Genomic DNA, 26076 nt, shown 5'->3' with positions numbered 1-26076 from the left:
TTGGTTTGAACAGGGTTTGAAGAACTTCAAAGAAGTTCAGATGCCAAACCAGAACTGCATTGAAATCAATAGGAATCCAATCTGTCAAATCAAAAATGTCCATTTTTCTGGGCAAATAGGTAAAAGGTTGTCCAAAAATATTTTGGGTGGGGGAGGAGCATATCGCACTGGGAAATATGTGCCAATGTAAAAATAAATAAATAAATAAAAAATCCCATTTGGCCAGGAGCAGTGATTTTTTTTTAACCAATGATATTACAAAAGGAAAACACCTGTTAGAACTGCAGGCAAAGTACATCCCCCTACTACCTTCTTTAAAAAAAAAAAAGGGGAAATGGGTGCCTCAAAAGGTCCCCCAACATATATAACAGACTGTTTTGTTTTTTTTTCTTTTCTTTTAAAGCAGATTGTTAAAAAAAACAAACAAACAAAATAAACCCCATCTCCACTTCTTTTCTTATATGGCCATGGATTCCCAGTAAGTGAATGGGGCCAATGACCTTACTGCCAGTGCCGGCATCCTTAACAACCATTGACAGTGGGAAACTATCATGTATAATACAGTAGCAGAAGTAATACCACTATTATACTGTACGTTATGTTCAGCTCCTGCCAAACTTGTGTTCAGACTGAACCTTGAGCTTATCCCTAATCCCAAAAACATGGGAAGCCATGCTAAGGCCCTATTGCACAGTACAGTCTTTCAAAATTATGTTCCAAATATGAACCATACAGGATATATAGCAACAAATACATTGGAAGTGGGCTTAACTTAGAGGTAGACTCTTTCTTCCTTACTAAGAAAATAAAGTAAGTATAATTGAACCATAGGGGGAAGTACATCTTAATCTTACCAAGTGTAGTTGACAAGTATTTCAGCTCTTCATCATACAGAGAATTCTCCATATCTGTGATTGGTTTGTATCCCTGATCCATGCAGTGATACAAGATCCCAAATTTACAATGTGATACCATCGAATAAAATCCCTTCATATTGCCAGGAAAGATCTGATGAAATATGACTTGGTGGTTTCCAAATATTTCAGATGACAGCAGTCTGTCCAACCAGCTAAACTTGGACTTTTCTGAACAGGAGAAGACACCAATGACAGAACTAGGTGGAGCTGATATTGTCTGAGAAGAAGAAAATATAAATTGGAGCAAAGAGCAGAATATGAGAGAGACCGGGGTACACTTCATCAATTATATGCATGTCATTAGCACTTCCCCACTCACCCCTGTGCACCCTCTATGGACCAGAGCAGTTTTTACATTTTTGTTTGGACCTCTTTATTCAGCAATAACTTTACTATTACATAACCACTTAAGCTTCATGACTTAGACCATTTTTTGCAATTTTTTGGGTGGTATTTGTTCACCACTGGGTTTTTTATTTTTTTGTAAAATAAATGAGAAAAGACCGACAATTTTGAAAAAATATATATATATTTTTTTTCTTTCTGCTATAAAACATATATAATAAAAAAAGGAAAAAAATCACATTTCTTTATACATTTTGGCCAAAATGTATTCTGCTACATATTTTTGGTAAAAAAAAAATCCATTTAGTATTTATTGATTGGTTTGCACGAAAGTTATAGTGTCTACAAACAATGGTATATATACTGGAATTTTTTATTTTTTCTACTAGTAATGGCGGCGATCAGCAACTTATAGTGAGACTGTGGCGGGCAAACTGACACTGGGGGCGGGAACTAACTGACACTGACATCACCAGTGACACTAATACAACTGACATTGTACTAATGACACTGGGCGGGAAGGGGTTAACATCTAGAGTGATCAAGGGGTTAACTGTGTTCCGCCCTGCTACAGTATATGTACGATGGGCGATCTGAAAGTGGTTAAAGTGGTTATAAACTTTTGACACAAAAAATGAACAAAGCATATCCTTCTATAGGATAGCAGTGCAAGTGTAGGAAATATTCATTGTACCTACAGGTAATGTGTATAAATGTAAATCTCTACGCTGGTCTGAATTGGTGGAAAGGCTGCTACTCAAGACCAGGAAGGAATCAAATAAATACTAATATTATAAATGGTGTGCTATTCCCTGTATTAAAACATGAAACACAATATATTGGATGAACAAATAGTATGTGAGGTAATTGCCTTAATAAATTGAGACTGTTACTAAATAGATTGGTGCATAAGAGACACTCTGAGGTACTCAAAACAGTACATATTAATAAACAATCTATGTATGGAAAAATTGTGCCTTATGTGACAAACAATTATATCACACGAAGTAAAAAAGGTATTTATTTATTTATTTAAATGCTTAACCTACGCAGTCTTACCCGAAGGCCTCGATGCACAAAAAAAAAAGGACATTGACATTAAAAGACCTTAAGAGAACCAACAAACCAGCATAGCAAGATACAGCATAAAAGCCAGGGAGTCTGTCCATCACACCCCAATTAAAATTTAGGTGACTCCAAAAGCTTGTACAAAAAGTACGGTTTTCATTTTCTTTCGAAATTTCAAAAAGTCATTCTCAAGTCTCAGTTTCAGAGGCAAGGAGTTCCAAAATTCAGCTCCTTGTACTTCACTCGTTCACCCTCCGCATGGTTTCTTTTTAAATTTTGGAATCTTCGCCGATCTCAAGGATCGGGTAGGCACATACTTGACAAATTTTTCCTTCAGATACTCTGGGCCACGTCCATGCAGTGCCTTACGAATAAGACATCCGGTTTTGAACAGAACCCATTCTTTCACGGGCAGCAAATGCAGGGCTCTAAGGGATGAAGTGATGTAGTAACCTTGCTGCGGCATTCTGAATCAACTGGAGCTTGTAGATGGTACAAGCAGGCAAACCCAAATACAGGGCATTACTTTAGTCCAATCGACTGCTGATAATGGAATTGACCATGGCGATCTTGTCAGAGTTTGCCATATAGCGAAAAGTCAACCTCAGGAGTCTCAGGTAGAAGTGACATGAACTCAACTGATTTACCTGAGGGCACAGATTCAACCTAGAGTCAAAGATGACGCCCAGGTCCCTGACCTGAGTGGCCGGAATCGGAAAAGGTTTGAAAAAATCCGGCCATGACGGAAACAAGTTGGAATACACCTGGTTACTTTAGATGATATATTCAGTTTTGGTGCCATTTAACTTTAGATAATTGGCACCCATCCAGAATTGGATTTCCTCCATACAGGAGGCCAGCATGACCTTATCCTTCCCTTTCGTGGATAATTTGAAGTAGATCTGGGTGTCGTCAGCATAGACATGGAACGGGAGATTGTGACGGCGAATGATGTACAGCAGCGGCCTCATATAGATGTTAAAAAGGATCAGAGATGAAGCCGATCCTTGTGGGACCCGCAAGACAGGGGACTATCGGAGGAAAAAAATAGTCCCAACTTTACCCTCTGAACCCTGTCTCGCAGGACGAGGCTACCCATGCCAGAGCTATACCATCCATTCCCGCCACCATCTTCAACCTATCCACAAGTATAGAGTGGTCAATGGTATCAAAAGCTGCCGACAGATCCAGAAGTACCAAGGCTGAAGCTTCATTCTCATCCAAGGCCCAGAGCAAATCGTCCTGGACTTTTACCAGGGCTGTTTCCGAACCTCTCCTAGGACAAAATCCTGACTGGAAGTCATGAGCAAAGATGCAGCATGTGGAATCTTTTCAGGCAGATTTCTGCAATAATCCCCTATGCTGAAAAGCGCTGAAATTTTGCAAGATGTTTGCTGGATTCCACTTGTAAGTAATCTCCAATGACTTGAAATATGATGTTTCATAAAGTAAAGTTGGCCTCTTACCAGATATGGTGGATCCCTATTACAGAGATCAGACTTGCTGTGGAATATGACCGCCTGTGTGGATATCACTCTCCTAGGCTTTTTCACAACCAAACACCTCCAAAGATTGAAACTGTGTCGCCACCTCTTATAAGACAGTCAACTGCCGTTACAGAGCATCCTCCATTCCCAGTAGATGACAGTTTTGTGGAAACGCCTCGGATTGGAGAGTCCTTGTAGCGCCACTGAACTGAATGGACGAATGGCATCATCACCAGACAATTTTTTCATGCCTGAATTTTCTGCCTTGCTTTAAATGTAACCTTTACAAGCATTTTAATAAATGTATGCAATTTTACACTATGAGGCTTTTTCTTTCCTTGTATATGATTTCCTGAATCTTTGAGTTCCATCTTCATTTAAATGGATGCAAAAGTTTCAATATCATTGCACCGGAGAATTTAAAATTGCTAATTGCTGTGATGTGTATGAGCTGAATGCCTATGGAGTCACACATTTGGTCATATTCCACAGCGAGTCTGGTCTCTGTAATAGGGATCCACCATATCTGGTAAGAGGCCAACTTTACGAAACATCATATTTCAGGTCATTGGAGATTACTTAAAAATGGAATCCAGCAGACATCTTGCAAAATTTCAGCGCTTTTCAGCATAGGGGATTAATGCAGGAATCTGTCTGCTCTTTGCTCATGAATATGAACTTCATGTGATATAATTGTTTATCACATAAGGCACAATTTTTCCATACATAGATTGTTTATTATTATGTACTGTTTTGAGCACCTCAGAGTGTCACTTATGCACCAATCTATTTAGTATCAGTCTGAATTTATTAAGGAAATTACCTCACATACTATTGTGTACACATCAGTCACTCTTTGTTCATCCAATATATTGTGTTCCATATTTTAACACAGGGAATAGTACACCATTTATATTATTAGTACCTACAGGTAAGCCTTATTATGGTTTTTCCTTCCATCCAGCACACAGTCAGTCTGCCTTGCTGCCACAGCTCCAGGCTTTAAAGCTTGTGGGGGGCTATTTAAATGCATGTTGCGACCCCACATTACAGGAGACCACCACCCACTGTCTTTGGGATTGGGCGAGCTGAGCGGGAGCAGCAAAGATTTCTGGCATCCAGTGCCACTCTTTACCTGACAACCGACCATAACTGGACACTGTGGTTGCTCATCCATCCTTTCCTTCTGGCTGTGTTTAGTGGGCTCTTTCTTATGACTACATGCGCTCTTTCAAATTTTATTTTGTGAGTATATAATATGTTGTTTTTAAAACAGTTCTTTGATCCTTCTACTACACCAGAGGTCTGCACTATTTTCGCTCTACCCTTGCTTATTATAGGCTTACCTGTAGGTACAAGTTAAAAAGTGGACTTTACTTCCACTTTAACCACTTTACCCCAGGCCTTTTTCTGACACTTTTTGCTTACAGTACATGTATCAATCAGTATCTATTGCTAGAAAATTTCTTAGAACCCCCAAACATTATATATCTATCTATCTATATATATATAGATATAGATATATATCTATATGTATATAGATAGATATATATCTATATATCTATCCATCTATATATATATATATATATATATATATATATATAGATAGATCTATATAGATCTATAGATATATCTATAGATCTATATAGATCTATAGATATATCTATAGATATATATAGATATAGATCTATATATATCTATATAGATCTATATCTATATATTTTTTTTCTTTTTAAAGCAGAGGCCCAAGAGAAAAAATTACAAAAAAAAACATTTTTTTTGTTTTAATGCAAAAAACACAATATATAACCCAATTTTTTTAGTAAAATATAAAAGATAAGAGCAGATTCCCCTTAGTGCCTTTGCTGGACATCCGCACTCATTGGACAAATTGGAATCAGTACGTAACAAGATCAACTCCACAAAGTAAATACAACTTATGGAAGCACCTAATTGACATATTCCGTACCGTGTTGTCTACATCAGATATAACTTACCCATTCCAGACTATCACAATCTATGTCATCAATAGGGATGAGCTTCGAGTTTGAGTCGAACTCATGTTCGACTTGAACATTGGCTGTTCGCAAGTTCGCCGAACAGCGAACAATTTGGGGTGTTCGCGGCAAATTCGAATGCCGCGGAACACCCTTTAAAAGTCTATGGGAGAAATCAAAAGTGCTAATTTTAAAGGCTAATTTGCAAGTTATTGTCATAAAAAGTGTTTGGGGACCCAGGTCCTGCCCCAGGGGAAGTGGAACCCCGAACCAAAATTAAAAAAAAAAAATGACGTGGGAGTCCCCCTAAATTCCATACCAGGCCCTTCAGGTCTGGTATGGATTTTAAGAGGAACCCCGCGCCAAAAAAAAAAAAAAAACGGCGTGGGGTCCCCCCAAAAATCCATACCAGACCCTTATCCGAGCACGCAACCTGGCAGGCCGCAGGAAAAAAGGGGGGGACGAGAGTGCGGCCCCCCCCTCCTGAACCGTACCAGGCCACATGCCCTCAACATTGGGAGGTTGCTTTGGGGTAGCCCCCCAAAACACCTTGTCCCCATGTTGATGAGGACAAGGGCCTCATCCCCACAACCCTGGTCGGTGGTTGTGGGGGTCTGCGGGCGGGGGGCTTATCGGAATCTGGAAGCCCCCTTTAACAAGGGGACCCCCAGATCCCGGCCCCCCCTGTGTGAAATGGTAAGGGGGTACAAAATTACCCCTACCATTTCACTAAAAAACTGTCTAAAATGTTAAAAATGACAAGAGACAGTTTTTGACAATTCCTTTATTTAAATACTTCTTCTTTCTTCTATCGTCCTTCATCTTCTGGTTCTTCTGGTTCTTCTGGCTCTTCTGGTTCTTCCTCCGGCGTTCTCGTCCAGCATCTCCTCCGCGGCGTCTTCTATCTTCTTCTCCTCGGGCCGCTCCACACCCATGGCATGGGGGGAGGCTCCCGCTCTTCTCTTCATCTTCTTCATCTTCTTCTCTTCTTCATTTTCTTCTCCGGGCCGCTCCGCACCTAGCTGGCATGGAGGGAGGCTCCCGCTGTGTGACGGCGCTCCTCGTCTGACAGTTCTTAAATAACGGGGGGCGGGGCCACTTCCCTGTGACGTCACGGGGAATGCCACAGGGAAGTCCCGTCATGTCCCGTGCGTCAGAGGGGGGCGGGGTCACCGGGTGGCCCCGCCTCCCGTTATTTAAGAACTGTCAGACGAGGAGCGCCGTCACACAGCGGGAGCCTCCCTCCATGCCAGCATGGGTGCGGAGCGGCCCGGAGAAGAAAATGAAGAAGAGAAGAAGAGAAGAAGAGAAGAAAAGAAGAAGAGAAGAAGATGAAGAAGATGAAGAGAAGAGCGGGAGCCTCCCCCCATGCCATGGGTGCGGAGCGGCCCGAGGAGAAGAAGATAGAAGACGCCGCGGAGGAGATGCTGGACGAGAACGCCGGAGGAAGAACCAGAAAAGCCAGAAGAACCAGAAGAACCAGAAGATGAAGGAAGATAGAAGAAAGAAGAAGTATTTAAATAAAGGAATTGTCAAAAACTGTCTCTTGTCATTTTTAACATTTTTGACAGTTTTTTAGTGAAATGGTAGGGGTACTTTTGTACCCCCTTACCATTTCACACAGGGGGGGGCCGGGATCTGGGGGTCCCCTTGTTAAAGGGGGCTTCCAGATTCCGATAAGCCCCCCGCCCGCAGACCCCCACAACCACCGGCCAGGGTTGTGGGGATGAGGCCCTTGTCCTCATCAACATGGGGACAAGGTGTTTTGGGGGGCTACCCCAAAGCACCCTCCCAATGTTGAGGGCATGTGGCCTGGTACGGTTCAGGAGGGGGGGGCGCACTCTTGTCCCCCCCTATTTTCCTGCGGCCTGCCAGGTTGCGTGCTCGGATAAGGGTCTGGTATGGATTTTTGGGGGGACCCCACACCGTTTTTTTTTTTTAATTTTGGCCGGGGTTCCCCTTAATATCCATACCAGACCTGAAGGGCCTGGTATGGAATTTAGGGGGACTCCCACTTCATTTTTTTTTTTAATTTTGGTTCGGGGTTCCCCTTTGGGGAATTCCCATGCCGTTTTTATCAATGAACTTCTATGTGTATTGTCGGCAATGCAATGGCCGCGGGTAGTTTTAAATGGCTTTTTTTTTCAAAATGTCATTTTGCTGTCAGACTGTTATAAACACAGGAAACATGTGCCCCTTTACAGGCATACTATAGACACCCCCCAGGTACGAAATTTAAAGGGATATTACACTTTTATTGTTTGACTATAAGCATTATTAAAATCACTGCTCCTGAAAAAACGGCCGTTTTTAAAACTTTTTTTGCATTGATCCATGTCCCCTGGGGCAGGACCCAGGTCCCCAAACACTTTTTATGACAATAACTTGCATATTAGCCTTTAAAATTAGCACTTTTGATTATTCATGTTCGTGTCCCATAGACTTTAACGGTGTTCGCGTGTTCGAACAAACTTTTTTCCTGTTCGCATGTTCTGGTGCGAACCGAACAGGGGGGTGTTCGGCTCATCCCTAGTCATCAATAACCTTTCATAATCTATATCAGGGGTCTCAAAACTTTCGAAACAAAGGGCCAGTTTACTGTCTTTCAGACTTTAGGAGGGCCAGACTAGAGCCATTGGGAGTACAAAATGTCCAGGCGTCCTGTATCCATATCCATATCTTTGGTGTCAGTGGGAGGACTAGTGCCCCATTGTTGGTGTCAATGGAAGGAATTGTCCCCTTTTGATGGTGTCAGTTGGAGGAATAGTGCCCCATTGTTGGTATCAGCAACAAGAATGATTCCCAATTGTTGGTGTCAGGTGATGGAATAGTGCCCCAAGGGCCGGATAAAGGCAAACAAAGGGCCGCAGTTTGGAGACCCCTGATCTATATCCACAATAGCCTTACTTTCTCTCTCAAGATACATTGTTCCAGTTGACTTCTATCTGAAACAATGAAGTTCTACATGTACCTCCTTGTTCTGATTGTCCACCCGTAATTGATGTTTTATTTAACAGCTCTACTTATATTTCTTATAGCAAGTTTAACATGTTACAACACGTTATTAATCTTGTAACTGTAAAACAATCATCTTAAATCACCTTGTATTTGTTTCAATAAAATTGTTTGGAATAAAAAAATATAAAAGATAATATCATGCCAAGTAAATAGATAACAAACATGTCACGCTTTAAAATTGCACCCTTGCAATGGCGACAAAAAACGTAAATTTTACTATTCATAGGTGACGCTTTAAAAGCCTTTACAGGTTACCACTTTAGATATATACAGGGGGCCTGGTGCTAGAATTACTGCCCATGATCTGACGTTCGCAGTGATACCTCACATATATGGGGTGATCACTGTTTGCATATGTGCGTTCGTTTTTGCGCAACGAGCATAGGGGGGATGGGGGCACTTAAATTTTTTTTTCATTTTTTTATTTTTATACACTGTTTTTTATACTGTTACTTTATTTATTTTGTATCACCGTTATGGCACAAGGAATGTAAACAACTGAGGAAAGAGGGAAAGATGAATTACACAGGAGTACTGCAAAACACATACAGCTCTTCCCCCATTGGGTTTTGATCTAATATTCATGGTGATGCTAAGAATACGCATACAATGTGAATGTAGCCCCATTCATGGCACAGAATCCTCCTTTTAGTCTTGACCATAATATATATATATATATAAAGAAATAGGAAAAACACAAAATTTACTTAGAATGATAGTACACTGTGGCATTGCTGATCATTTACTCACATTTAATGTTCCCGATGCATTTGGACGATGATCTAGAAAATATAAAAATGACAATACAAAACAATAGTTATCTAAGTTTCTACATCAACTTCTAAATGATAGAAGCTGAAACGACCAAAGGTAAAAGGAATTTTTTTGGACTTCAGAGAGTAGGTTCTCTTCCTGTTGTCCTCTCTCCCGAAATTATTTTCCAGAATGTAATAGTCAATTTTTGCCTCTAAATTCCAGACTGATAAAATAAAGAGGCTTAGGCTCTATGCACACTAGGAGCTGGAAAAAATTATGGAAAAAAGCTACATAAAAAACACTTACAATGGAATCTTGGGTTACGAGCATAATCCGTTCCAGGAGAATGCTCATAATCCAAAGCACTCGCATGTCAAAGTGAGTAGTTTCCCCATAGAAGTCAATGGAAACCAAAATAATTAGTTCCGCATTGACTTCTACGGCATGCAATACTGCATGTGGCCAGAGGTGGGGGGCATCGGAGAGCCTCGGAAATACTCGGGGACAGTTCAGATGAACTCGGAAATCCTCAGAAAGGCTCGGGAATGGAGTATTTCTGAGTGCTTCCGAGTATTTCCGAGTATCTCCACACGGCTCAGAATGGTGCCAATTGCCTCCGCTCAGCTCAGCTCCGGCGCCCCCGCAACTCTGGCCAAATGTGGTACTGCACACTGCAGAGGCTTGAATCCTATTTGTTTTGCAAGACAACACTCGCAAACCAAGTCAGGATTTAAAAAAAAAATGCTTGTATTGTGAAACGTTCGTTAACCGCAATCCGAGGTTTCACTGTACTATTAGCTGGCGTTTTTCTGGCGGCATTTTGCCGTTGTTTAGCAGTGTATAGCTGGCTGTTAGAAAATGGTCCGGCAGCCGCGTGTTTAACAACTGATGACTCATCAGCTGCCAGCGGGATTCCCCACTGACAGCTGAATGTAAAGAAAAGAATGCCTGGTGTTAAGAGAAACCCCATCGCAAAAATAAAAAAATCTAAACAGTGAGGGGTCCCCCCAAAATCCTTACTAGACCCTTAGGTCTGGTATGGATTTTAGGGGCCTCTTGTTTTTCGGGTTGGTGGCCTGTGTTTATCATGATTGACGTTGGAACTACAGCATGGGACAACTTCTTCCTTTTTATTTATTTTATTAATAAACAACTTGTCAAAAACTGGCTCTGTATTTTTACTCACTTTTACCAATTTGTTGGTGAATAAGTAGGGGTAACGGTGGCGGTTGGTGTTTTTTTCTTTTGGGGGGCGGCAAACAGCCACCCCCCAGTTGGTCAGCGGTGGTGACAATGGCAACCGGTCACCCCCAGGAGGAAAGCCCCGCACTTACCCCATTGAGGAAGCGGGCAGGCTGCGATTTAGTGATTATTTGTTTGCTTTTCTAACACATCTGAGTCCACCTTATTTTGAAGCCTACTAGAACCTAATGCCGTGTACACACGAGCAGACTTTTCGACATCAAAGGTCCGACAGCCTTTCTGACGAACTTCCGACGGACTTTCGAACAAACGGACTTACACCAAAGTCAGACGGATTTGTACGTGATGACGTACGACCGGACTAAAATAAGTAAGTCAATAGCCAGTAGTCAATAGCTGCCCTAGGGTTGGTTTTCGTCCGTCAGACTAGCATACAGACGAACAGACTTTTCGACTGGACTCAAATCAAAGATTTGAAGCATGTTCCAAATCTAAAGTCCGAGTCTAATGCCGCGTACACACGGTCGGACTTTTCGTCTACAAAAGTCCAACGGACGCTGACGGACTAAAGCTGGCTGGTAATCCGATCGTGTGTGGGCTTCTCCGGACTTTCAACGGACTTTTTTAGCCTCAAATCCGACGGACTTTAGATTTGAAGCATGCTTCAAATCTTTACGTCGTAAGTACGACGGACCCCGAAGTCCGCTCGTCTGTATCCTAGTCCGACGGACAAAAAAACGACGCATGCTCATAAGCAAAAACTAAACGGAAGCACTCGGTCTAGTAAAACTAGTGTTCGTATTGTAGGTAGCACATTCATCACGCTGCAAAATCTGTGATCGTTGAATGCAGCGCATTTTATTTCTTCTTTACGAAGGCTCTATAAAGAACGAAGGTGTTTTGCTGTTCATAATCAGAGTTCTCCCAAACTGATTTCTGGATTCTTTTTCTCTTTGATCTCATGAATGATATAGTATGCATTTTAAAAACAATGTTTCCATACTAATAATACTTTTTCCCCTTTTTTTTTTTTAGGTTTGTAAAGTTACCACAAAGAACCCATTATTCTGTTTTTTTTTTTTTATAGTGATTATTTTTTAGTTTTTAGATAAAGTTAACCCAAAGCACCGTTTTTGGTTACGTAAATTTTTGGATTTTCAAGACTTACCACTTGAACATTATTAACATTAGTAATGTATTTTTGGTGTGTTTTTTTTCAAACTCAATGAGATTGTTGTCCCTTGTTAATTTAACATTGTGTGTAAAATCAATGATTTCAAAGAAAAAACATAAAAAGTCTTTTGCTAAACTCAAAAAATGATCCATTTATTCATGGTCAAAATAAAATAAAGAGGAAGTCAACGCTGGAAAAAGTCGGTGTACCAGAAAATTGGGATCTTGCGGAGTCCATATAAGAGGGAGCACAATCTGGTCCAAGAATCCCAGAGATCAACAGCACCAGCAGATGATCTAGATGTCCCCAGACTGTGGTCCTACAACAGCCTGCGTCTTCTGTCAGACCAGACTGAACCCAGGTCATCATTTTCTTCTCTTCCCTGCAGCCTTTCCTCCACGCTGCCCTGCAGCCTTCCCTGTAGCCTTCTTTTGAGGCTGTGGCTCTGGTGTTTCAGTTGTGGCAGGAGGAGGAGGAGGAGGAGGAGGAGGAGGGGGGGCTGCCTCATGTAGTTGGGTGTTTTGTGTTAGCGTGCCCTGCAGCCCCTTATGGATTGTTTCCCCAAATAGGCGCTCACAAATGAGGCGCTGCTCCCTATTCATCTGAAGAAGCCTGCTGGCTAAGTAGCAGCCATAGGATTCTTCCGCTTCGGGGGGGCTCCTTAAAAAACGGGTGGCCTCTTGCATGAGGCGCAGGGATGCGTCCTGTGTGACCATCCCCTTCCTGGCCCTTTTTTTGGGAAGGTGGAGGGGAGGCACTTGGGATTCGGTCAGGCTCCTACTGGGCCCAGCCACCTCACTTGGCCCAGCCACCTCACTTGGCCCAGCCACCTCACTGGGAGCAGCCACCTCACTGGGAGCAGCCACCTCCTGCCTGACACTGGGCCCAGCCTCCTCCAGGATGATGGTGAATCCGGCCTCCTCCAGGCTGTCCATGGGCCTGGTCTCCTCCTGCCTGCCACTTTCCCCACATTCCTCCTGGATGGACTCATCCTGTGTATAAAAAAAGGACAATAGTTTGAGTATATTTTTTTGGGTTCATCAATGACACACAGTTTGCTTCTCATGAATAGCAAATTCAATGTGAATACTTCTCTTTAATAAAAGAGTCTAATCAGACACCCTAATTATTTCAAGCAGGTGCCAAACATATTTAGCCACTACTGTCAATTGATATGTATACCCAATTTTGAGTGCCAAATTATTTTAGACAATTATAACATCCAGTTAACATCATTAATATTAGTACAGTAAATATTTGTTAAAATAATTTACCTGACTCCAGATGGTCATATCTGGTTCATCCAGGATGGAAGACCCAGCTTGCTCCTCATCAGCCTCTGCTGGGGTGGAGGGAAGGGTGGAGGGAAGGGTTGAAAGTGATGGCCTGGCTTCATTCTGGTCATCCAGAAAACGGAGTTGATTATAGTACCACAGCCTGGGTACATAAACATCATCTGCTGATGCTCCTGATCTCCTTGATTCCTGGATCTTCTTATGCTCCCTCTTATACATGTTCCTCAAGACCCCAATTTTCTTGAGCAATGTCTCCATTGTTGCTTCCGGGATGGTCGCCTGGACAAAGGCCAGAAGTCTCTCCAGCGTTGACTTCCTCACATGCTTAGCATAATACTGAGGGTGTTTCACCTCCCACAAATTCCTCATCTCTCGATATTTGGAAATAAAAGATGTAAGGAACTCTGGATCCTTAAATAGGGGATTCATTATATCTGGAAAAGATGAAGTCACAAGACAAAAAACACTTTTATTATAGGTTTCGGCTAACCCCTCATCATCTTCTCCCTATGTAGGCCTCATCAATCTATCAAGCCATATAGGCCGCTTGCTACAAAGTCATGACCATAAAACCCAAAAAAAATATATTTAAAATTACCTTCGTTTTGTAACGTCCTGGTCCACTATCACCTACGCACAGAACGTTCGTACGACACGTGCGCAAGGGCCCTCTTCATACAGTACGCATGTGTGAAACTCCGCCTGCGTCGCCCGCCCCTGACGTTCGAAATTAACTCATGTTCTCCGCCCCCTAATTCGACGCACAGAACGTACGTACGACACGTGCGCAAGGGCCCTCTTTATACACTACGCATGTGTGAAACTCCGCCTGCGTCGCCCGCCCCTGACGTTCGAAATTAACTCATGTTCTCCGCCCCCTAATTCGACGCACAGAACGTACGTACGACACGTGCGCAAGGCCCCTCTTTATACACTACGCATGTGTGAAACTCCGCCTGCGTCGCCCGCCCCTGACGTTCGATTTTAACTCATGTTCTCCGCCCATTTTTTGTTACGGCGCGTAGTGGAGTTAAAGAATGGCGGAGACACCTGAAATGTTGACGACCTCAGGTAGTGGAGACAGCCCGGAGGCTGGAACGTCAGCGAAATCTATGAGGCCTAGATTTAAGGCCTCTAATATGAGTTTTAAAGAGATGGTGGAGATGGTGGCCATTCTTCACAAAGACGACTATGATGGCAATTATGGGCCGTACGCACGGCCAAATTTGCGCAAGGCCAAAATAATGGCGAAGGTCGTGGAGACTTTGCAGGCATCTTTTGGGGTCCAGCGCTCCAAAGATCAACTGCGAAAAAGATGGTCTGACCTGAAACTCAGGGAGCCGGATCAATACCGACGTATCCGGAAAGTTCTTAAAAAAAGTAAGTACTTGTCGTGTTTTTCTCTTGTGTTTATTACCTTGTATACTGCTCCATGTGCTTTTCCTTCCTATCCGTTTTTTTGTTCATCGTTTTAAACGATCTTTTAAGAAACCTCGTTACATATCTATAGATATATATCTATATATACATATACACATATATATACATACATATATATATATACACATATATATATATACACATATATATATATACACATATATATATATATATATATATATATATATATATATATATATATATATATATAACTATATATATAACTATATATATATAACTATATATATATAACTATATATATATAACTATATATATATATATATATATATATATATATATATATATATATATATAACTATAGAGAGAGATATATATATATATATATATATATATTGAGAGATAGATATAGAGAGAGAGAGAGAGAGAGAGAGAGAGAGAGAGAGAGAGAAATATATATAGAGAGAGAAATATAGAGATAGGTAGATAGATAGATATAGAAATGTAAAACATTCTTTTTGAAGATTTGAAGTTATCTTAATTTTTTGGCTTTACATTTAGTTAGATATTTAGAGATTTTGTTCCAGATATAGAGAGAGATCAAAAGATTATTAACTATATTTTGAGATATTGATATCTATCTATCCGATATGTCTTTCTAATTTTAAATATTGAGGTAAAATAGGAACTCTACACAAACCACTTCATTACAAATGTTGGAAAATTACTATGTACTAAAATATCTGTGTGCTAATTAGATTATTAATTTTTTGTTTCACATAGGGGAAAAATCACTCAGCCAACAACCAGAAGACAGTCCACCCCAAGCAAAACATGATTGGGAAATAAGCCCAAGTCCCATTGAGGATGTGGAGGAAGGAGAGGTGGGCGACATGGGCACCCCACCAGGTGAGTGTCTGACACACCAGCTTACGGTAATCTATGCATGGCTGCCTTTTATTTTATGTAATTTTTCTACTCTATTTTAGGGGATCTGGTTGTGCTTGAGTCAAGCAACAGCGCCACCCCCGAGGATGTTCATGAAGTATGCGACATGGGCACCCCACCAGGTCAGTGTTTGAGACACCAGCTTTATGGTAAGGTAAACTTATGTGTGCATATTTCTAAACATATTTTTTTTTTCATTCCACTTTAGGTCCAAGTGACTATTTCACCACAGACAGTGCCCAACGGCTAATTGCTCAAATCATGGCCTGGAATGGGGAGATCGATCAAATGCGGAATCGGCTGGATCGTATGCAGCAGGAAATGAAGGACATGATTGATGTTTTGGGTCGAATCTAAATGCCCTTTTTTAAACCCCAAAACATCAATCATGTCCTTCATTTCCTGTTTTGCTGGCCCCATTCTGGGCCTTCTCTTTTTTTTTTTTGGCAGAACATAAATGGCTGTTTAACCTAATGTAAAAAAGGAGGGCTGTTTCTCGTAAATACCTCAAAAATCCACAAAAAAATAAAAATTGATTTTCAAAAAAACACAAAAAAAAAAAAATAAAAAACTTGATTTTAAAAAACCAAAAAAATTAAAAAACTTGATTTTAAAAAACCAAAAAAATTAAAAAACTTGATTTTAAAAAACCAAAAAAATTAAAAAACTTGATTTAAAAAAACCAAAAAAAATAAAAAACTTGATTTTAAAAAACCAAAAAAATTAAAAAACTTGATTTTAAAAAACCAAAAAAATTAAAAAACTTGATTTTAAAAAAACAAAAAAAATAAAAAACTTGATTTTAAAAAACCAAAAAAAATAAAAAACTTGATTTTAAAAAACCAAAAAAATTAAAAAACTTGATTTTAAAAAACCAAAAAAATTAAAAAACTTGATTTTAAAAAACCAAAAAAAATTAATATACAAACTTTATTAAAAAAAAATAATAAAAACAAAAATAACTTGATAAAAAAAAAACATAAACAAAAAAATTGCTTTAAAAAAAAAAAAAAAAAAAAAACTTGATTTTCCCAAAACAAAAAAAAAAAGCCTGTTTGTGAAAATCAAAAAGCCAAAAATATTTTTTTGTGGATTAGGTATAAATATTTAGATATAATTATATTTTGCTACATTATTAAGATATCATTCTATTTTTGTCTATGAACATTTTATACTAAATGCAGAACGGAATGCATAACAACCATTAATAAAAACATCTCCTTATAGGAATTAAATAAATGTGTGGTTTGTTATTTCAAGGCTCAGTATCATTTTAGTTATAATTGTAAAAAAGTTGTTTACAGTGGCAATGGAGCTTATTTAGACATTTAAAATTACAATACAGTTGGCACTACAACTGCTCGACCATAACCTAGGAGACAGCCCAAAAGAAAGGCAAGCAATAAATATAATGCAAGATTTCATCAATAATTTTTTTATTGTCAAAAATTATATATCCTGGCCCATTGCAATGGCCCCCCTACCCATAAAATAATTAACATATTGCTGTCTAACTTGACGGGCACTTTGGGGGGCCAAGCCAGTACGGACAGTATCCAGGCCTGTAAGGTTGGCTTCTATTTGTCCGGCCTCAGGCCCAACTGTGCCTATATAATTTGGCGAATGCTTATTTAAAAAGTTGTGCAGAATGCAGCACGATAAAACGATAAAATTAAGTTTGTATTCCGCCAAATTAATGGCTGTTTGAAACAGGCAGAACCGGCTGGCCAGAATTCCAAACGCATTCTCAACCACTCTTCTAGCTCTGGCCAGCCGGTAATTAAAAACCCTCCTCTCCGGGGTGAGGGTTCTTTGGGGGAATGGCCTCATGAGGTGCTTGCTGAGAGCGAAGGCTTCATCGGCAATGAAGACAAAGGGGAGTCCTTCCACGTTATCCTCATCAGGTGGCAATCCCAGGCCACCACTCTGGAGACGCTGGCAGAACTCCGTCTGGGCAAATACTCCTCCATCCGACATCCGGCCATTCTTCCCCACGTCCACATATAAAAAATCATAGTGTGCCGACACCACCGCCATTAAAACAATACTGTGGAACCCCTTATAATTAAAATAATATGACCCCGAATGGGGTGGTGGCACAATGTGGACATGTTTCCCATCTATAGCCCCTCCACAATTGGGAAAGTCCCAACGGCTGGCAAAATGGGATGCCACAGTCTGCCATTCCTGTGGCGTTGAAGGAAACTGGGAAATCAAACAAGAAAACCAAAATCAATTAATTTTGAAGCTAACATTGCAAGAAAATTAGACAATTAAAAACATTATTCCCCAGCATCAGTATAACATTCAATAATTTAATTGTTCTGGAATAACTAATATGGAAAGGCACACTTATCAGATTGCTCACCCCCTCTGATGGAACATTGATTACATTTTAGGGGGTTGTGAAATCCCTAAAAAAAATTACTTTTAGGACACGCAGGAATTTAGGGACTAAAAAGGCTACAAGACTGCAGTTGTCGCACTCTGCAGGTGCAGTTGCTAACCAGCTTACAGTAAATGAGGTAATGTAAAAAGGCATTCATGTTGCAAGGAGTACACAATCACATGCAAGGGCAATTAATGAAAACACTTTGAGGCTTGCATATGATTTGATGATGGAAATCAGCAGAGCTTCTGCTCATTTACTAAAGCACTGGAACAAATGCACTTGTAGAGTGCACATGCATTTTGCAAAGTGCAACATATATTTGCTTTAGACAAATCAACACCACAGAACATTCCAGCAAATTTTAACGAGGGGGGGGGGGTGGGGGGGTTGTGAAATCTAGATAATTGCTCATTAGCAGCACACTATTTGGAGTGAGTTTAGGTGGTGGGGGGGGGGGGGGTGGGGGGGTTGTGAAATCTAGATAATTGCTCATTAGCAGCACACTATTTGGAGTGAGTTTAGGTGGTGGGGGGGGGGTGGGGGGGTTGTGAAATCTAGATAATTGCTCATTAGCAGCACACTATTTGGAGTGAGTTTAGGTGGTGGGGGGGGGGTGGGGGGGTTGTGAAATCTAGATAATTGCTCATTAGCAGCACACTATTTGGAGTGAGTTTAGGTGGTGGGGGGGGGGTGGGGGGGTTGTGAAATCTAGATAATTGCTCATTAGCAGCACACTATTTGGAGTGAGTTTAGGTGGTGGGGGGGGGGGTGGGGGGGTTGTGAAATCTAGATAATTGCTCATTAGCAGCACACTATTTGGAGTGAGTTTAGGTGGTGGGGGGGGGGGTGGGGGGGTTGTGAAATCTAGATAATTGCTCATTAGCAGCACACTATTTGGAGTGAGTTTAGGTGGTGGTGGGGGGGGGGGGTTGTGAAATCTAGATAATTGCTCATTAGCAGCACACTATTTGGAGTGAGTTTAGGTGGTGGGGGGGGGGGGTGGGGGGGTTGTGAAATCTAGATAATTGCTCATTAGCAGCACACTATTTGGAGTGAGTTTAGGTGGTGGGGGGGGGGGGGGGTGGGGGGGTTGTGAAATCTAGATAATTGCTCATTAGCAGCACACTAAATACACTCAAACAAAATACATTCCAAATGAGTAGACTAGGTGGATATGTTCCCATCACTTCATGCTGGGAAGGTTATTGAAGGAAAATATACATGCATGACAAAAAATAACAGTAAAAAATTCCAGCATGTGTGAGGATAAAAAGGGGACATTCACACTATATTGCAATGATGGTAAGTAGTGTTTGAAGCAAGAAATACATCACATTATCAAAGATTACATAAAAGAACATATGATGCTAATAAAAGAAAAATATCTTACCTTAATATAGTCCTTCTGCAGGACCTGTATGATGGCAGAACAGGTCTCTGGGATAATGATCCCCAGAGCCTGGGGGGAGATGCCTGTCGAGAACTTAAGGTCCTGCAGGCTTCTCCCTGTGGCCAAATACCGCAAGGTAGCGACCAGCCTCTGCTCCGGAGTGATGGCTTGCCTCATGCAGGTATCCTGCCTGCTGATATAGGGGGTCAGCAAAGCCAACAAACGGTCAAAAACGGGGTCCGTCATCCGGAGAAAGTTCCTGAAATCCTCAGGATTATTCTCACGGATCTCACGGAGCAATGGCATGTGACAGAACTGGTCACGCTGAAGCAACCAATTCTTGGTCCATGAACTCCTCCTCGCCCTGTTCATGGACTGGTCTTGGGCTGAAGAATAAACTACAGCACCAAGCACATACAATGCACGAGCTCTACGACGAGTACGTACAGGTAACATGGCTTCAAAACGGTCGGCTGGTCAGAACGCACTAAACAGAACGCACTGAAGAACAGCAAGGCCTGTGAAGAACGACCTGAAAATCAGGAACGAGCGGCCAATAAAACAAAGATTTCTCAATGCCAACTGACCAAACGCACTGAAAAGCAGATACAAACCTCACAAGCACAGACTGAACAACAGTTAAAACGAACTGAAAAATACGAGTCTCACAAGCGCGAATCGTCTCTCACCAAACTTCTACTAACACGAGATAAACACGAGATTAGCAGAAGGAGCCCAAAGGGTGTCGTACGGGCTATTGAACTTCCGTTTTATAGTCTCGTTGGACTTGGTGTACGTCACCGCGTACTAGGCTGTCGTACTTTTGTGTGGTCGTGTGTGCGCAAGTCCGTTCGTAAGAAAGTCTGCCGCAAGTCCGCCGAAGGTACGTCGGAAGTCTGTCGGACAGGCTGTCGGACTTTTGTAGACGAAAAGTCCGACCGTGTGTACGCGGCATAAGTCTGATTTTCAACCGAAAAGGTCCGTCAGAAGTTCGATGAAGCCCACACGTGGTCGGATTGTCCAACGGATTCGTTCCGGCGGACGAGTTCGGTCGAAAAGTCCGGTCGTGTGTACACGGCATATGGCTTGAATTAGGTGCTTCAAAAAAACACCCCTGCTGCTGTAATTTATACGCCCGGTGTCCTGAAAGGGGCCGGACGCATGAATAGGGGGTGGCCGTGGCGGCCATGGATAGATTCATGCTATGCATAGCATGAATCTATCCATTAATCATATAGGGGGTGGTGTAAATAAAGGGGGTGGCGCCCATGTGCCCTTAAAGGATGGGCCGCCCCTGAGGGGTACAATGTACTGCTACTCATTCACATAAGGAGAGCGGGATCTGGAGGCTCACTTGTTAAAGGGGGCTTCCAGATTCCAATGAGCCCCCCACCCGCAGACCTGGGAAAAGATGCTTTGGGGGGCCCTGCCCCAAAGTACCCCCTCATGTTGATGTATCTGGTCTGGTATGGTTCAGGAGGAGGGGCGCTCGCTTATCTCCTCCCTTCCTGGTCTGCAGGGCTGCATGCTTGGATAAAGGTCTGGTATGGATTTTGGGGGGGACCCCACACAATTCTTTACAAATATTTTGGTGTAGGGTTCCCCTTAATATCCATACCAGACCTGAAGGGCCTAGTATGGACCCCCATGCTGTTTTTTTATGCCCGCAAATCACTCCCAAAAACGCAAAAAATTAAAGAGTTTTTCGCTGCTCGTATACGCTGAAGCTTAAAAACGCCTCTAGACTAAAATAGTGTCCATGGACTCATAAGATAGCACTATCTGCTTCTAGAAGCAGAAAAAAAAATGCTCAAAAGCTGCTGCTAGGAGAGGTTTTTTTTTTTTTTTTTTTTTTTTTTAAGCTAGTGTGCATGGAGCCTTATTCCTCTAGCTATGGGTAAAGAGAGTTGTGCAAAATTACCTGGAGATTGGCGGAACAGCTTTAGGCTATTTAATTTCTGAACCAGCAGCATTCGGTTGTGTTTTTCTTCTTGAAGGAAGTAGAGGAGACCAGCCCACTTTTCAATCCTGGACTGAACCCACACTGCCCATTTTTTATCTGTATAATTTTGCAGATCATCAATCATCACGATCACGTTGTCCTTCCCTGTGTACAAGGAAGAGATCAATAATTAATAACATGCAGATTTCATTAACCACTTGCTGACTGTGTCACGCAGATATACTGTGGCACAATGGTTCTCTAGGGTGAAACCCCATACGCTACCTCCTACCTGTTTTTGGCCACCAGAGGGTGCGTGCCTGTTGCACGGCGGGGGCCCCGATTGCACGTGACCGGCGGACACGATCGCCGCCGGCAATGCGTGATCCTGTGCACGAGCGCCAGCACGGGAATTGGGTGTATAAACACACAAATCCCTGTGCTGTTAGAGGAGAGGAGCCATATTGTTTCTTCCTACAAAGTAGGAAAAATTATATGGCCTCTCTCCTAGTCACTCACACAGTTAGAACACACTGAGGGAACACACAGTTAACCCCTTGATCGCCCCCTAGTGTTAACCCCTTCCCTGCCAGTGACATTTACACAGTAATCAGTGCATTTTTACAACAAATACTAATGGTCCCAAAAAAGTGTCAAAAGTCTCCGATCTATCCATCGCATTGTCGCAGTCCCGCTAAAAATCGCAGATCACCGCCATTACTAGTAAAAAAATAATAATAATAATAAAAATGCCAATAATCTTTCCCATAGTTTGCTAAATGCTATAACTTTTGTGCAAACCAATCAATATACGCTTATTGCGATTTTTTTTACCAAAAATATGTAGAAGAAGATATATTGGCCTAAACTGAGGAAAAAATTTGTTTTAAAAAAAAAAAACTTTTGGGGATATTTATTTTAGCAAAAAGTAAAAAATATTGTTTTTTTTTTACAATTGTCGCTCTTGTTTTTGTATATAGCGCAAAAAAGAAAAAACGCAGAGGTGTTCAAATACCACGAAAAGAAAGCTCTATTTGTGGGGAAAAAAAGGACACAAATTTTTTTGGGGTACAACGTCGCACAACCTCACAATTGTCAGTTAAAGCGACGCAGTGCCAAATTGTAAAAAGTGCTCTGGTCAGGAAGAGGGGAAAGTCTTCCGGGCTAAAGTAGTTAAAGGATTTTTTGAGAAAGTCTTCTTCTAGAGAGTGGTATGTATTGTTACAAACAAATGTGCTTGTAAACTTCACTCAGCTAACCTTCCCACTGCCATTTGTTTTGGAACTCAGATGGCCTGTAAATTCCAAACACTTCCCGCAGCCTGCAGCTACTTCCTGCTTCCTGAGTGCTTAGTGGGAGGGTCTTCCTGTTAGTCACATGATCAATCCCAGCATTTTAAAAATCAATCCAATCACATGCGTAGGAAACTACATTGCTGCGTCAGTTCTGCACACTGACTATAAAACCATTTAAAGATGTTTGAAAGCAGAAGTAAATGTAAAAATATCAAAAATAAAGGCAGTAGAGAATTTTAGCAGAAGGAACATCTCCAGGTTAGTTCTACCAAAAAAACGTCTTCCTCTTTACCCTAATAATTTTTTTATGTTCTGTGTACACAGTAAGGCACATGTGACATGCAGTGCACCCTCTCGGCTCATTCCAGGTGTCAAGGACAATTTAAATCCTATGGTCATGTGCGACAGCGACATCATCTGTGGCCTCCCAGTGGCCAGTTGAGGGATTTATGCTGTGCATAGTTACAGATTATGGCAGAAGCTCAGCCCCACCCATGAAGTTTAATTACGCTTTAACAGAAATCATAGCAGACTGAATTACAGAGGTTATTTTTTAATATACTAAATTTAAAGGATTTACTCGTTTTACATGTGGATGAGAAATGTTATGAACCCTGTATGTTCTTTTTTTTCTGTCTGTGTAATTTGGGGAGAATTCCCTTTACTTCCTGTCTCAGGGACACAGCAGGATTAAATCTCTCCAAAGTAAGAGAAGAGATCCCTTTAGCCTGAGTTCACACTATTGCGAATTGGATGCAGCTTCCCCACATCCAATTCGCAATAGCAGGAGATTTTGACCGGTTCTCCATGGACTTATGGTCTATTGCAGGGATCTTCAAACTATGGCCCTCCAGCTGTTGCAGAACTACACATCCCATAAGGCATTGTAAAACTATGACATTCACAGACATGACTAGGCATGATGGGAATTGTAGTTCCTGAACAACTGGAGGGCCATAGCTTTCATAGCATGGTCTATCGTCTTTTGGTCTGTTTCGGGTCCGAATTCGGCCAAAAATTTGGGCTGAAATCTGACCTGAACTGAGGAATGGGGAAGCACCGGACCCCTGCTGGGAGCCGCATGCGAAGATAGTGTGAACCCAGCCTTATAGACAGTTTTTGCAAAACCTGGATTACCCATTGGGAGATTTTCACTGTTCCCGTGACAACTCAAAATATGGGATTTCCCATCACTTTCTGTGCCAGAGACCATGGCTACTAGGACTTATGATCTCTCCAGATCTACTAACATCTATTTACCAACATCCATAAGAACAATTTATGCTCTGCAGCCAAATTATGCATACCATTCCGATGGAGAGCTCCCGAAACCCCAACTATAGAGGAATGGCTCCAACGTACTAAAAGAATAGCTCTAATCACATATCCAAAATTTTCAGATCAGACTACTCTATCCATCTTACACCAATCCTTAGGGAATGGTGGCAGAGACTGGGAGGTAAAATAATATACCCCCCCAACCCAACTCCAAACTTACTACCCCTCCCCCCCTTTTTTTTACTTCTTTTTCTTCTTTCTCCACTCTCCTAGGGTTTACATCTTGAACCACCCCCTACATCCAAAAGCGCTCTATATCTTTAAACACCGATATTCAACCAACTTTGACCATATGATATGTACAAGAAAGATCATGCTCAAACTTTGTAGCTATCATACTAACTTGTGCATTTCCAATTCTATCCAATTCTATCCACGAAACACACCCAAACCTATATTAGCACCAGAAAGAAGAACTCCTATTGTAATAAGCTTTGTAATTTAGCAAACCTAACAGAACCAAACCTTATGTCTTGTGTTAAGTGTCCTTCGCGCTATCACTACCGTATAAAAAATATATAAGATAAATGCAGCAAAATCTCAAATGTGCACTGTGACACATATAAATAAGGATAGCAAATCAAAAGGTGATCTCATACCCTGGGAAAAATTTTCTCTAGGTAAAATGTGTTTGGAATAGGGTAATACAAAATGTGTGATTAAAAATAGTGGCGTAAAAGTAATAATATTTTACATAAGTGCATAAATGTAAAAACATTCTACAGTAAACTAATAAATAATAAAGTCATAAATAATCAACTGGTACACATATGAATGCTATTACATAGCTAGTGCTAACAAAAATACCAGTACATAAAGTGTGGTATAAAGTGAGTAGTCCAAATAAGCAATAAATGGAAATATTAGGTCCTTAAAGATGGATGAACTGTAATAGAAAGTCCTAAATAGGGATGTGATATGGATCCAATAGATGGTTTCTTAATGATAAAATGTAGTGGTGTTGCCCTTCAAAACTTTCTGTAAATATGGTCTCTCAGAACTCTCACCTCAAAGCTGTGGTGTCATAGCTTTTGTGAATAATGGTCCATGGATGTTGTCACTGCTGTAGGTTAGTGCTGCTGGTCGTGGATTTCTCCTTTCCCAGGGTATGAGATCACTGCACGAGATCACCTTTTGATTTGCAAACCTCATGTCTTAACTAATATTCGCTTTGTTGACTTAGACTTGAATTTCATTGCAGCTATTAATGCTTGCTTGTTCTGAACAAAATTGTTATAACATTCATTGTAATGGATAATGTTGCATCAGGCACCTTGTTTAAGATCATTGTAAACTTACTTTTCTTTACCAATAAAATATTGTGGAATAAAAAAAAAAAAAAAAAAAAAAGAAGAACAGCGGAAATGGAAGAGCTTATCCATCAAACAAAGGAGACTATATCCAAATTCAACAAACTTTGGTCCTGCTGGCACCATTCTACCACAACGGATGAATACTCCAAGCTCTTCGCCTAACTAGATACGAAATACCTTCGATACCCTCAGGCGGAGAAGAATGGAACCCTTATTTCCCTCCCCAGGTCCCCCCCACCACATTCCCTATCGCCACTGGCTAAATTACCTTACCCTTTGTAAGATATAACTTCTGAATCCTCTTTCTCCCTTATAACAATAAGATACTCCAGACATCACACACGTTCACAAATCTGAACCGTTAAAAAACAACCTTGGGTACATTAAGAATCCACACTCGAAAATTATGATTGGCTATGCCCCCACCCAGACATAGTTTGTCCCCAATAGGGGATTCCGGATGGTCAGGAGGCATGCCCGATGTCGCCAATGGGTCGTGGGTCTACCGACACACAATGTTAAGACGATTGTACCTCTAATGCTTTTGCAATAACTATGTTGACCATGTTAAGCTGTACTTACATGCACCTGTTCTATAAGAACAGGAATTGGTTAAAATCCTTTTTGAATCTTTGAATGTATGAATAATTGTAAGTCTTTTATTTCTGAAAATTGTTCAATAAAACATGTTTAAAAAAAAAAAAAAGAACAATTCTGCCTTGCCATCTGCTGTTTAAAACTGATGTAGAAGATGAAGAAGGTCTATACAATTAATACACAGGAGATATATCTTAAAGTTG

The 26076-nt window shown here is 41.1% G+C and overlaps 1 protein-coding gene across 1 annotated transcript in view; it reads right to left on the bottom strand.

Moving 5' to 3' along the window:
- Window positions 1-26076, bottom strand: part of LOC141147922 (uncharacterized) — an 86468-nt gene that overhangs the window by 1147 nt on the left and 59245 nt on the right. Inside the window, exons 8-10 of the mRNA XM_073635080.1 lie at window positions 21310-21495; window positions 9583-9614; window positions 855-1134 (exon numbers count right to left, since the gene is read on the bottom strand). Of these exons, the coding sequence (XP_073491181.1) occupies window positions 855-1134; window positions 9583-9614; window positions 21310-21495 (498 nt within the window). The remainder of the gene's footprint in view (window positions 1-854; window positions 1135-9582; window positions 9615-21309; window positions 21496-26076) is intronic.

Source organism: Aquarana catesbeiana, linkage group LG06, assembly GCF_042186555.1.
Source record: "Aquarana catesbeiana isolate 2022-GZ linkage group LG06, ASM4218655v1, whole genome shotgun sequence".
NCBI lineage: Eukaryota > Metazoa > Chordata > Amphibia > Anura > Ranidae > Aquarana > Aquarana catesbeiana.
This window is presented reverse-complemented; position numbering and strand designations above follow the sequence as displayed.